General features: G+C 39.6%; 2 protein-coding genes across 2 annotated transcripts; both read left to right on the forward strand.

Annotated features, from left to right (window-relative positions):
- Positions 1-637: 637 nt before the first annotated feature.
- On the forward strand, positions 638-4,304 carry LOC141848566 (cysteine synthase-like). Its single transcript, XM_074736611.1, has 11 exons — positions 638-750; positions 936-989; positions 1,060-1,169; positions 1,277-1,334; positions 1,947-2,210; positions 2,289-2,426; positions 2,574-2,625; positions 3,386-3,465; positions 3,560-3,619; positions 3,709-3,789; positions 4,047-4,304. The coding sequence occupies exons 2-11, from the start codon at positions 951-953 to the stop codon at positions 4,137-4,139; spliced, it is 975 nt and encodes a 324-aa protein (XP_074592712.1). The 5' UTR covers positions 638-750; positions 936-950; the 3' UTR covers positions 4,140-4,304.
- A 3,161-nt stretch (positions 4,305-7,465) lies between these two features.
- Positions 7,466-9,160, forward strand: LOC141848567 (putative galacturonosyltransferase-like 7). The gene has a single exon (XM_074736612.1). The coding sequence runs from the start codon at positions 7,726-7,728 to the stop codon at positions 8,848-8,850; it is 1,125 nt and encodes a 374-aa protein (XP_074592713.1). The 5' UTR covers positions 7,466-7,725; the 3' UTR covers positions 8,851-9,160.
- Positions 9,161-13,853: the final 4,693 nt, after the last annotated feature.

Consider the following 13,853-nt stretch of genomic DNA (forward strand, 5'->3'; position numbering starts at 1 on the left):
TCAAACCAGTAATTTCTAGTAGAATGGCTTGCAACTTGTTCTTTCTTCTATTCGACGGCTTTCTCAAGCAGAGTTAATGAGTAGCAATGATCCCAGGTGATGAGTGGATCACTTGTGTTGTGACGAGGGATGAACATATATCATCATATTATGTATATTTTTTCAGTCGTGTCTGCGATTTGTAAAGTAAAAGGAAGAGCTATAAGACAAATTCAATGAAGTATAACTACAATCTCATCATGTATATCGCCATAGAGTTCTTTCCACAATGGCATTGCTTGTATGTATTCTATGCTCCAAAACACGTCTTCAGTGGCTCAAACTTTATCTGATACTTGACTTTTTGTTCTTCTTATCTTCGTCCTTAGCCACACACCGTTAACGTTCTTGATAATACTTCCTTTAAAAACCCAGACAATTCGTAGAAACTACACTGGGAACAGCCTGGAGAATTTTCTTGCAGATATATCAATATAGTTGACTTGGGAACGGAAAAGCGTCCCGATGCACCTCACCTTGACCTGGCCATTCGTTGACGACAAAATCATCGACGTTAATCCCCGTAAAAGTCCACACCGTAGCGGCCCTGCCGATATATTCGAGGGATTAACACACGTCACGACGCAGACATCGCATTCATCGAAAGGGGTCGCTACAAATACGACGCTCGCCTCGCCATTCCTTCCCATCGATTTTTATCCCCTCCCTTCCGTTTCGTGGTTCCCAGAGTCCGCTGATTGCGTTCTTAGAGTAATTTGCTTTCTCTTCTGATGTTTAACCATTACTTGTTCTAGTTATTTTGTTAGAATCGATTTCGCTGCTGCTCCTTTGCGTATGTTTTGGTCTTAAAATCATTGCCGGAGCGCTAAAAACATGTGGTTTTTTCCCCGGATTATTAGGCTTTCATGTGTTTGCGATGTATGCTTTTGTTATAGGTAAGTATCTGAAGGATGGCGGAAGGTGATTCGATTGCAAAGGATGTCACTGAGGTAAGATTTTAGGTCTTATGTTACATCCCTTGGATTTGTTTGTTATGTTGATCCGTTTCTGGATTCGCAGATCATTGGCAAGACTCCACTGGTGTACCTCAACGATGTTGCCACTGGCTGCGTCGCTAGGATCGCTGCTAAGCTGGAGAGCATGGAGCCTTGCTCCAGTGTAAAGGACAGGTCTTGATGAATCAGTGTTTTGTTTTTTTTTAGGTTCTTAATCCAATAGTTTCATGTTGTTCTTTGTCGTGATGTGGTTTTCTATGATGGGTGAATCTTTAATACAGGATTGGGTATAGCATGATTTCTGATGCAGAGGAGAAAGGGCTTATCGAATCTGGGAAGGTAAGCTGTTTCACACCTATGTTTATTGGTTCCAAAAACAAAGCATGAATTAGAATTGGGTGGGTATAATTTGGATTTGTCTATCAATTGTGGCAATTTTCATCAGTATCTAAAAGGTTATCGAATGCAGAAACGTTTGCCCTTTAATAGTTTTTTTTTTTTTTGGCTTTCAAAAAAATACAAATATAGGATAGGATTGGAAAGGAACAATTTGGATTTGTCTATCAGTTATGGCAGTCGTTATCAGTTATCTAAAAGATTGCCCATTTTCATGTGGGAACAAGGACACAAAACCCTAACTATTCCTCCTCCAATGAATGATCTTTGAAATTTTCATTAAGTTTGAAAGCCATGTTTTATCCTTGATCATTAGTCTTTCCATAGGCTATGCAAGCTATACATGAAGCTGTAAGATATGCCATCTACTGAAATGAAAGATTTGGGCTACATTTTTTATTGACCTCAGATGTACAGACCATATAGGCATTTTTTTTTCTGAGAAAACAACATTCAGTAATTGAGAGGATTTGAAACATTCAAGAAATAGAACAAAAAAATAGACATTAACCTTCATTGACATTGCTGTTTGTTTTCCATGATTATTATTGCTAGAGCATCCTGATTGAACCTACTAGTGGAAACACTGGGATCGGCCTAGCTTTCATGGCTGCTGCCAAGGGTTACAAGCTTGTTCTTACAATGCCTGCATCCATGAGCCTTGAAAGAAGAACCATTCTTAAAGCTTTTGGTGCTGAATTAGTCCTAACGGATCCTAGTTTGGGCATGAAAGGAGCTGTCAGTAAGGCAGAAGAGTTGGCTGCAAAAACCCCAAATTCATACATTCTTCAACAGTTTGAAAATCCAGCAAACCCAAAGGTAAACCTCAGTCAAGTACATGGATTTATTTAGATACAGCTTAATTGAGTCATAAATTTGACATTTCTGTGGTTTCAGATTCATTACGAAACAACTGGACCCGAAATATGGAATGGAACAGGTGGAAAAATAGATGCTCTTGTGTCTGGTATTGGGACTGGGGGTACCATTACAGGAGCTGGCAGCTATCTAAAGGAGAAAAACCCTAATGTTAAGGTTAGTTATGTTACCATGAGCAGAGTGACAGCCTTCACTATTGAGATTATCGTATGACAACCATGAAGTACCATTTCTGAATACTTTTAATATTAACAAAAGTCCAATCACTCTTTTTGATACTGGCATCTTTCCCCATTCTCTCAGTTATATGGTGTAGAGCCAGTTGAAAGTGCAGTCCTTTCTGGAGGGAAACCTGGTAGGCTGTTCTTTCCACTGTATTTGTCATCTGATGTTTCCATTCGACTGAATAACTAGCTTGTGTGCTTATTTTCTAAATGCAAACATTAATGTTAAGCTCATAGGGAGGAAATATCAATGCCTGTTTCTTTCAATGACTTACTCTGTTCCTTTTCCTACCCTAATTGTGTTCATTCATCTGATTGTTCAAGCTGATTTATGTTACATCTATAATTTTTCTTTTTCTGAGGGAATGAACTGGGTCCTTGTGGGATGGTAAGCAGTTAGCAGAGGCAAATCCTTGTGTCCATCTAAAAGTTATGAAATATAGCCAGTCATGCAAAATAAAAAACAAGACTTAAGTGGCTAATCCACAAGGAACAATGTTTGAGGTACAGTGGTTAACAAGAATTGTTCCCATATTATCAAATGATGTTTTTTGTGGAACTCTTGTTTTCGATGATTTAAGGAGCTCTGTGGGGCTCTGCTGGCTGATGAGTAATTTAAGAACTATTCTTTCACTCAGACTCTGCTCTTCTGTTCAGTCTATATTATCTGAAACCAATTATGCTTCATCTTATACATTATTGTTTTCCAGCATATATTTGGTTCATTTTGGCAAGACATCATTCCTTTTGTAATTTCTTGTTGACTCAAGGGATGACCTCCCAGTGTTTGTGGAATAATACATGATTTCAGGTCATAATAACAATGTCACTTTCCATCTAAAAAAAAATGAAAGTCTTATTGAATCTGATCTAAGTTGATTTATGGCCCAGGTCCCCATAAAATTCAAGGAATAGGAGCTGGCTTCATTCCCGGTGTTCTTAATGTGGATCTCATCGATGAAGTTATCCAAGTTGGCCTCTCTTATTAAGAGCAAATTGCATTCCATCTTGAAATAGTTCATTGCTATGTACCTAAAATTCTTATTTCACATGCTCACTGTTTAGGTTTCAAGTGATGAATCTATTGAGACGGCTAAACTTCTGGCTTTGAAAGAAGGGCTACTGGTGATTGTTTCTACTAGCAAGACCACTATAGCCTAATTTTTAGCACTCAACCATGTCAATACAAACATATCTTAGCAAATTCTTTGCAGGTTGGAATTTCATCTGGGGCTGCAGCGGCAGCTGCTATTAAGCTCGCACAGCGACCGGAGAATCAGGGGAAATTGATTGTTGTGAGTTCCTGCTTTTCCTTATGCTTTGTTTTGTTCCACAATTTAGTTTTATAATTGCAAGATGCACAATGATTTGTATCCGAGTAAAGAATACAAATTTTTTGTATCTGCTTACAACTAAAGGAGAATCTCAGCTTCATCTTTGGTTTCCTATCCACGAAACCATGCGCCATGCCATCAGTGGCACGTCTTTCTCATTAGCTCAAACAGTGCATGCTTACAGATCCATTCATGCCAATGAATTTTTGCTGATTTAGGTTGTTTTCCCGAGTTTTGGGGAGCGATACCTTTCCTCTGTGCTTTTCCAGTCAATCAAGAAAGAAGCAGAAAGCATGGTGTTCGAAACCTGAGGGTTTGTTTGAATACGATCCTGAAGTCAATCGAGTCCATGGTCTTCTTACCCTTCTCGAATTAGGATGGTTGTATAATAAGTGTACCGCTGAAAGTGTGTTCTCTTGTTATCATGGACAAACGCTTGCATGAAATACAGTTAAAATGCTACTATCTATTAACTTGTGCAATGGTATTGCTTTTTGCTCATTTTATCCTGAGAAAAAGAATTGTGGATGCAAGAAGAAGTCAATCGATGATTGTTGGCCCATTTTCAAAAATCCATGTGATTCCTCTGTTGATCTTTACAGCTAAAACAATTGCCATGGATTCATTTAATTGGAAAAATGAAGTCATCAACACAATCCACTTTTCTCTATGTGAATCTGCACTGGCGCTTCGCTTCCGGAAATGGTGAGATGGTTAAGTTTGTTAACGATAGATCAGACATATGAAATTCCAAATTCAAGTGTCAAATGAATAGTAAATTCGAGAATGTTGACTGTTAGATTGGATTGTCATGTTCACTTTTTGATTTATGTTAATGGTCGATAAAAAATTTTTATATGACTAAATTAATTATTGTTAGAATTAATTGATTTGATTGATTTAATCAATCGAACAACAGAATATTGGGTGCCAATTAAATAAAAAAAGAATCTGCACTGGCATCCAATTATTCAATCTTGCAGCTTGTTTCTTCCTTTGACTTTGCACTTGTATTGCTGCGTGCATGTGCCTTGTGAGGCAGGAGGGCCCTGCCCTTTAAGTGCCCTGCTTTAAGCTGATAATGAAACTCGAGTGTTGATAGTTTCGGAGGAATTGCCGTACTTGAAAGCAATCCCTCCCTTGGGAGGGACAAAATATATAACTCAAGTTTTAAGATCGCCTCATGCTTTGATTGCCCTTTCCCAAATGCCAACATCAATTGTTGTCTCCCAATACTCAAAAACTTTTATTTACTTCATAATATTAATTTAATAGAGGATATGTAAAAGAATTTAGGAGGTAAAAGTTTTATAAAAAGCTTCTATTTTTTCAAATCATCAAAGAATTATTTTTTTACGTGTTAATATTATTCTCGTTATTATCTCCTGTCTATATCTCCTAGTTAAATCCTGAGCTGATTGGGTGCATTGTACAATTATGATTTCGTAAATCGTAACTGTTATACATATTGTAGCGGTTATGATTTAGTAATTGCTGCCATGCATACTTAATCTATTAAAAAATATTCACGTTGTAGTAGATATGATTTCATAGCTATTACAATGCAGATTCATCCATGTTATTCACATTGTAGTAGCTATAAAATCGTAACTATTACAATGTGGATTTAATCTACTCATCTAATATTTATGATGTAGCAACTACGAAATTATAACTGCTATAACGTGTTCAACTAATTCAGTATTTAGAAAAAAAGATATAGATGAAAAATAATAATTAAAATAGTACTGAAGAATAATTGAGTAATTATACATAAATTACTAGTAAAGTGAGATGTCTTTTTAATAATAAAAATAAAATAAGATTTAACAAAAATTAAACGCTTTCTTAATTTTTATCATAAAAGAATTTATATAGCCAACATCATTCTATTACGATGTAATCTAATTTTAGTTACTAGTTACATGTATTGGTTAACGTTGCATAATATAAACAGTTGAGATTCTTATCACAACAAATTTCTGTCACAAATTTGTCATAACAAATCTGGACCGTTAGATTTTAAAATAGAAGATTAAATCCAAGCTATCACAATCACCCATTCAATCTACGGCCTGGATTTAATCTTAATTTTAAAATCGAACGGTCCAAATTTGTTATGACAAATTTGTGACAGGAATTTGTTGTGACAAGAAGCTTTATTTTAATACAAAACAATGACAACGTATCAAAGTTAAAGTTCAATTAAAATAGATGTTTTGTTAATTATATAACGATTAAGTATTAGTAGTAGATATACTGACTACTAGAGCAACATGTCAACTAACATATAATAATAGGTAATAACTAATGAATCTCTTTCTAGTCAAATGAGTTTTGTTTTAATTAATGCTATGTTTAACATCCTAAAGCCAATAAATAAGAGCAAACGTACACTCATTGCCATTAAGTTTAATTATTCTCATAAGGTCCCAAGGAAATTGATAATAAAGGATAGCCCAAGTAATCTAAGAAGAGAGACCCCTCATGGATCAAACTAATTCGAATCGGATCCTGACTCAACCACCAACAACATATAAGACTAATTCAAGTTGCATTGACCGTTAACTACGCCTCTCATTGGTTGAAATTGATTTTATTCAACGAAACAATCAACAATAACTAGAATAATTTAGTTCTAGTTAGAGCCGTCAATTTGATATTAAACTCGTTAGATTGACTCAACCTACTAAATAATTTAAATATATTGAGTTGAAATTTTATTAATTCATTTAAAAATTGATCTAAATGGATTAGTCTGTGTGAATTGTGGATCTAAGCGAAATGAGACAAAATGGAATCGGATTGGCTTGTGGATTAAGAAGGAAAAATAAAAAATTTAAAAGGGAAAGAGGCCTTTAAATTAAAATTTATTTATGAAATTATCAATTTTAATGAATTATAGAATTTTTTTTGAAAGGTCTATCTAACTTGTAATCTATTTTGAATTAGACTGAATTTAAAAATTTTCAACTCATCTCACAACTTTGGTTTAGTTAGACGCACTAAGATTCAATTAAAATTCTATCCATGATAATTAAAAATATTTTTTTATTTTCCTTATTAAAAGGATATCTTATCTTAAAACATATGAAAATAATATCCTATCTTAATTTTCTAAAATATTTTTTTAATTATTATAATAATTTGAGTTAAAAGTAATTCAATGTTGATCATCAAAATTATTATAATACTAATCAAAATTATTATAATACTAATATAAAATTATGTTAATATTAATAAGAAATATTCAATTAAAAATTATTTTAACTTGGTAAAAAAATTATTTTAATATTATTTAAGAATGCTTTCTAATTTTGGCGGTTTAAAATAGTTTTAAAAAGCAATCAAATAAAAAGAATGCATTAAAAGGAAATTTTAGAATAAAATATTATTTTCGGCTCCTCTCCGCCGGTTTGGTTCATTCAATTAAATGTCCTCCACTCTCTCTCTCTCTCTCTCTCGCTGGAACTGCTTTAGAATAGAAATTAGGAAGAGAGGCTGCGGCGAGCAGAAGAGCGAAAAAGAGAGAGAGAGAGAAAGAGAGGGAGGAGCGGAGGAGCTCACCGCGAGTGGGCTTACCGCATCGCTTCCTTCGTCGCCTCCTCGTCCATGGATTCTTCTCTCTCTCGTTAGGGTTCCTCGCTGCTTCCCCACGTCTCCGGCGATTGCTTCGGGCTCAAGGGAAGCGACGAGGATCCAATTGGTTCCTCCGGCGCTGAGGCCGTGGTCCTTGCTCATCCCATTGGTTGCGGGGCCGGCTCTCCTCCTCCGCCTCTTCGCTGGCGGCGATCCGGCGATCAGTCGCCCTGCTCGCTGATCTGTTGCATTTCAAGACCCGGAGTTGCAGGCGCCGCAAGGCCTGCGGCCGCGGCCTGCAGTTTGGGTGCCGGGACCATGCTCTGGCTCCTCCGCCTATCCGGCCTCTGCTCCGCCGCCATGCTCATGGTCGTCCTGTCCCCTTCCTTCCAATCCTTACCTCCTGCCGAGGCCATCCGGTCTTCGCACTTCCTCCGGATCCCCGGCGGCAGGTACCACCGTGTCGCCGCCCTATCCGATTTCGAGGACGTCTCTGGATTCCGGCGCGCGCCGAGTTTCCGCAATGCCGTCGATTGCGAGGTCCCTTCGGCCAATGGAACCTCGGTTTGCGACCCGTCGCTCGTGCACATCGCCATTACCCTAGATAAGGAGTACCTGCGCGGTTCCATCGCAGCGGTCAACTCGGTGCTCACCTACGCCCGGTGCCCCGAAAGCATCTTCTTCCATTTCATGGTTTCGCAGCCTGGGTTGGAGACCGTTGTGCGATCCGCCTTTCCCGGGCTCCGATTCAAGGCGTACTTCTTCGACCCGGATCGCGTCCGGGGGCTGGTCTCGACGTCGGTGCGTCAGGCCCTGGAGCAGCCCCTCAACTACGCACGCAACTACCTCGCTGACATCCTCGAACGGTGCGTGAGCCGAGTGATCTACCTGGACTCGGACCTCGTGGTCGTCGACGACATCGCCAAACTATGGCGGACGGGGTTGGGGTCGCGCGCCGTCGGAGCTCCGGAGTACTGTCACGCCAACTTCACCAAGTACTTCACCCCGCGCTTCTGGTCCGACCAGCGACTCGCAGCGGCGTTCGCCGATCGCCGGCCATGCTATTTCAATACCGGGGTGATGGTGCTCGACCTCGTCCAGTGGCGACGCTCTGGGTACACGCGGCAGATCGAGCAGTGGATGGAAATACAAAAGGGCGGTGAGGCACCCGGCGGCCCGGGGCGGATCTACGAGCTGGGCTCGTTGCCGCCTTTCCTTCTCGTGTTCGCCGGGCACGTGGCGCCCATCGAGCACCGGTGGAACCAGCACGGGCTCGGCGGCGACAACATCAAAGGCAGCTGCAGGGACCTGCACGCGGGGCCGGTGAGCCTCCTCCACTGGAGCGGCAGCGGCAAGCCGTGGGTGCGGCTCGATTCCAATAGGCCGTGCCCGCTCGATCACCTCTGGGCGCCTTACGATCTCTACGGTCCCGACGTCGCCTGACCTTACATTCACGGCCGCTGCTCTCCGGTAAATCCTCTGCCTCGTCTACTTCTACTGCTCCCGCTCCCCATCAATTTTCATACAAACAAAAATCAGAATCGTCGACCATTACCCATCTTCTGCTCCCCTCTATCAAAATTTCACGTTTGTTATTCTTTTCGGTTTTAATGTGGATTTAGTGATTTCCTCTCTTCGCTTCCCTTACTTTTGCTCCCCCAACCCCGTTCTTGCGAGGCGATTTGTATTTTATACATTCCATTGTTACTGCCTCAATGAATAAAAGGGAAGCAAGATGATCAAATTTGTTCCATTCGGAATCCCACTCTCTCAATTTGCGTTTGCCTTGTTTTAGTTCATCCAATCTAGTAATATTCACGCATTGGGTTAATCGGGGGGAAAAAACAATGTCCAACTTCTTGGTTTGGGTGTGCAAAATCTGTTTTTTAGCCATCGAAACGGTTTAGATTTTGTTGATATTTCCAATATCAGAAGAAAGATTCAACCTTGGTAAGAAAAAACCTGTGAAATACCTGGTAAAGGCAGCCCCTGTTCCTCTAATGAAAGAGAATTAGGTGCTCCATCGTTATCCCGCTTTATATATCCCTTCTTCAGTTGGCTGTCGGTGGTAGGTTCCGATGACCTAGACTGCTTCATCGTTTATGGCCACTTTTGCATATCTATCTTATTATTCTCTTTAGCAATTGCATCCTGCCATCATCACACGTTAACAAAGAAGAAAATTTGTATTGTTCCTGGCAGCAGTCCTCAAAAGCCCTCCACCGATCTTCCTTCGATTTCAGGACAAGTCAAGCTTTTGAGTTAGTCAACCAATGAGTGGTTATGCAGGCAGCAGCTACTGAGCTGGAAGGGTAGATTGATTAAGAAGAATAGACAATTTGGATGCTCAATTTAGGAGTTCGAAGTAAGTGGAGGTCCATACCATATTCTATTCGACCACATAATTCCTGTCCTGGGTCCATAGAGCATTTTATTTTTAGGGGGTGATTAATACTCTTTAACCATTATGAGGACAGCGAAATCAAATTTGTCGTGTCGATGAATGATAGGGTTGTGCTAGGTCTGTTTCTTGAAGTGGCACCTCATAAGTTTTCATTTTTCGGGGAGGGAAAGGGATGGATTCTGTATTATGATCCATCAAACTTGTAGTCGGGACTGTTTAGGGTTTAGGGTTCATTTGCACACACCGAAGGGCATGGAGCAGATGAGAAGAGTATTTGCATTTGTATAATTTTTTATTTTCTTTATTGACATCAGGTATCTAGTTTTTTGAAACTGATTAATTCTGAAGATAATCGATTTAGTTTTACAGAAATTTTCAATCAGTTATCAAGGTAAATCGAGAAATTGACTAATCCTAAAGTGATCAGTTCGGTTTTATGAAAATTTTCTATTGACAATCAAGATAAATCTGAAAGTGCTACAATGGGCGATCCAACCGTCTAATGTTTTTAGGTCAATCGTTCATTGAAAGAAATTCATTTGATAATTCATTATAGTTAGAATTTGATCGTTAGATGTTTGAGAAATTCCATAGGATCCGCATCGTAGCTTTGAGGATTGTATTTGCATAATTTGTTTACCCTCGCAGCAGAAGGATGAGATAGCAAATGGTCCAAATTAGGCCTCATACCTATTTGAGCTCGTCTCGACGAGTAGTTATGTGGCTAGCCAAACTTGTTGTGTTAGGAACGACGTCCACGTTAGCTGAAAGAGAAGGATACGATTCATCCAATTGATTTAGTCAGTTTTTTTAATACATAATTTTGTGCTAAAAATATTGTGCCATTTTTGTGGCCAATATTTTGATTATGAACAACAATTCGGTTGTTAGCAGGTTTCCATCAGCTTATTTCATTGTCTTTGAACAACCATTGGAGCCACTTGTATGTGCTTTCTTAATCCAATCACAACCTAATCATTAAAGAGAATATTGTTCTTGTTTGAAAGATGAGAAGATGATTTAGGACACTTCCATCATCATGATTTTTTTTCTTTTTTTAATAATTGAAGTGTCTAGACCCTTAATGCCTTGTGTTCCGGTTGGATGTCGTGGACAATCAAGCCATCAGTCAATAAAATTTCAGCTCATGCACAGCTGCCCTCGTCGATGAAGAGATTTGAAAAGAGACTGAACAGGAGGGTTAGATGGGTGTTGGAGATTTCAAACAGGTCACTTTGACGCTTAAGTTAATACTGGTAGAAGAAGATGTAGAAGTGAAAGTATGTGAAGTTGCTAAACTTGCTCTGAGAGAGTTTTTATATCTGTGGGAGGGTTTATATACTTACGAGAAAGGAATCTCCACATCGACCTGAGGGAAGACTTTTGTCGAGGCTGAGGAGATCAATTCTGCAAGTTGCTGATACGGGGATCCCACATGTCATAACCTCCTATGGCTTGCCATTACTGATTATTTTTACATTTTGGTTATATGCGTAGGCACGAGGGGATTCAGGGAACCAGGCCTGGCAATCTCATAATCGTCCTGACCCCTTAGCAGACCTTGCACACTGGGGGAGATTTTGGCAGTTTCTATGTAAGGCGGGGGCGGTGATTGAGATGATGCATGGAGAGACTGAGCGGGCCGAGGGGCCGCCTAATTGAGGGATTCAGAGGGGATGATTGGTGAAGGAACTGAGTCATCCAAGAACTGGGCTGCCAAGTTGTTGAGTAGTTGAGTGGTCGAGTGATTAAGAGGTGGATTGGTTGAGTGGCCGAAGGGCCGAAAGACCGAGACAGTCGAGGTCGGGATGATATGGAGTGGTCGAGACCTAGTGGCTGAGAGACTGAGTGATCGTATGGCCTGGTGGCTGAGATGATTGAGAGGTTGTATGACCGAGAGGCTGAATGACCAAGTGATCGAGTAGCTGAGACGGGATGAGATGAAGTGGTCGAGACCTAGTGGCTGAGAGACTGAGTGACCGTATGACCGGGTGGTCGAGACGACTGAGAGACCGTATGGTTGAGTGGCCGAGATGACTGAGAGATCGAGTAGCCAAGACGGGATGAGATGGAGTGGTCGAGACCTAGTGGCCGAGAGACTAAGTGACCGAGACGACTAAGAGATCAAGTAGCCGAGACGGGATGAGATGGAGTGGCCAAGACCTAGTGGCCGAGAGACTAAGTGACCGTATAGCCGGGTTGTAACACCCCACAAAAGGCTTCAACATTTTCCTTAAATATTGATAAATGATGGCTAAGATTATGAAAAATAATTTAGAATAGAAAAGAAATACTAAATGGACATTTAATACAAAATGAGCTTCTACCCTAAATAGACCATTAGTGGGATGTATCCTAATGGATTATATGGGTTCAAGGTTCTCGTAATAGTCTTAACCCTTATATGGGCTTAAGGGAATGAAAATGGGCTCTCATGTGTGGGCTTTACCAAAAGAAAAAAAAAAAGAAGAAAGAAAAAAAAATGGAGGTGCCTATATGGGCTTAAGGGAATGAAAATGGGCTCTCATGCGTGGGCTTTGCCAAAAGAAAAAAAAAGAGAAGAAACAAAAAAAAATGGAGGTGCCAAGGATTGAACCTTGGACCTCATGCAAAGTGGCAAGCCTAAGTGAACATGAGTTAGCCACTAGTTCTAGCAAGCAATTGCTATGAAAAGGAAGAGGGAAATGCTAGTTAAACCTAAGGATTCATGAAGAGGTGTTTAACAAGAAAAGAGACAATTGTTCTCTTTTACTATGGAGTTAATGAGAGTTAAAGGGGGAGTAGTCAAGTTGTGTTGAAACTCTTCCCTTGCTAAACTCTATATAAGCCTCTCCACTCCACCTAAAGTCTCATTTCTCTCATTTCTCTCCTCTCCTTGCCGTGAGCTCTCCCCCTCTCCCTTCTCCATTTTTTGGCCGAGAGCCATAAGCCCTCTTCTCCCTTCCTTTGGGTGGTTTGGCCGAGAGGTTAGGGAAGTCCCAACCTTCCATTCCTTTGCTTTCTTGGCCGAAGGTTGGAGTGCTCTCCTTCCTTTCTTGTGTGGCCGAGAGCTTTGGGGAGTCTCCACTCTTCATCAAGCTTCCAAAAGTGAAGAACTTAGGCAAGGGTTAAGAGGCTAAGAGAAGGTCTAAAGTAAGGGTAAAGGAATTATCTAAGAAACTATTGTAAGTTCCCCTCACCTGCAACATATTTGTTATGTTATGGTTTCATGAATATTTTCTCATGTGTTATGTTTTGTGTTGCAAAAGCCATGAAGAACCTTTTTGAATGTTTCGGCCAATGCATGATTAAGTATAGATGATGATTTTTAAAACCTAATCCATGTTCTATATGCTTGGTAACGTATTTTACAGGATCTAGAGTTCTTGTGGTTAGATTCAAAACCAACCAAAGGGAAACCCTAAATGGAACATTCGGCCAAGATAGGTTATGGAACCTAAGGAATGATTTTTAAACCTAAAGATGGCTTAATACATGTTAAATGAATTATTTGGTTTATGATACCATTGAGTAAATTAGCTTTCATGTGTTTAAAGAAACCTAGGGTTTCCATGAAGGTGAGTTTCAGCCCTTGGTCCTTAAATCATGTTTAGAGGTTAAGGGTTTAAGTGATGTTGATCGTGAATGTTTTTTAATTGAATATAAATAATATCAAAATATAAAAAATTATGAACACCAATAACATTAGAACTCAGAGGAGATATTAAACGGATCCATTTATGATAGGACGGATTAATCCATTAAAAATTCATCATATGACGAGGTGGATCGGCTCATTAATTTGACAGGTTAAATTTTTTTTAATCTAATCCAACTTAAAACGGGTTGTGGATTAGATGAGCTAACTCACGGGTATATCAAAAAATAAAAGAATATAAAAAATTTTAAAAATTTTCAATTTGGATTGTAGTTTAAACGGATTAAGTTGAAATTTTTAAATTTAGATTGTGATTTAGACAAGCAGAGCCCACTAATTCATTAAATTTTCTCTTTTAATTTTAATTTTTTTTTAAAAAATAAATTTTCTCAATCCGCGGACCGA

The sequence above is a fragment of the Curcuma longa genome, chromosome 17 (assembly GCF_044706935.1).
Source record: "Curcuma longa cultivar G26 ecotype Majalengka, Jawa Barat chromosome 17, ITB_CL_G26_1.1, whole genome shotgun sequence".
NCBI lineage: Eukaryota > Viridiplantae > Streptophyta > Magnoliopsida > Zingiberales > Zingiberaceae > Curcuma > Curcuma longa.

Coding starts and splice junctions, on each gene's coding strand:
- LOC141848566 (XM_074736611.1), top strand. CDS start 951: ATGGCGGAAGGTGATTCGATTGCAAAGGATGTCACTGAG. Junction 990..1,059: donor TTGCAAAGGATGTCACTGAG/GTAAGATTTTAG, acceptor CTGGATTCGCAG/ATCATTGGCAAGACTCCACT. Junction 3,790..4,046: donor ATCAGGGGAAATTGATTGTT/GTGAGTTCCTGC, acceptor TTGCTGATTTAG/GTTGTTTTCCCGAGTTTTGG.
- LOC141848567 (XM_074736612.1), top strand. CDS start 7,726: ATGCTCTGGCTCCTCCGCCTATCCGGCCTCTGCTCCGCCGCCATGCTC.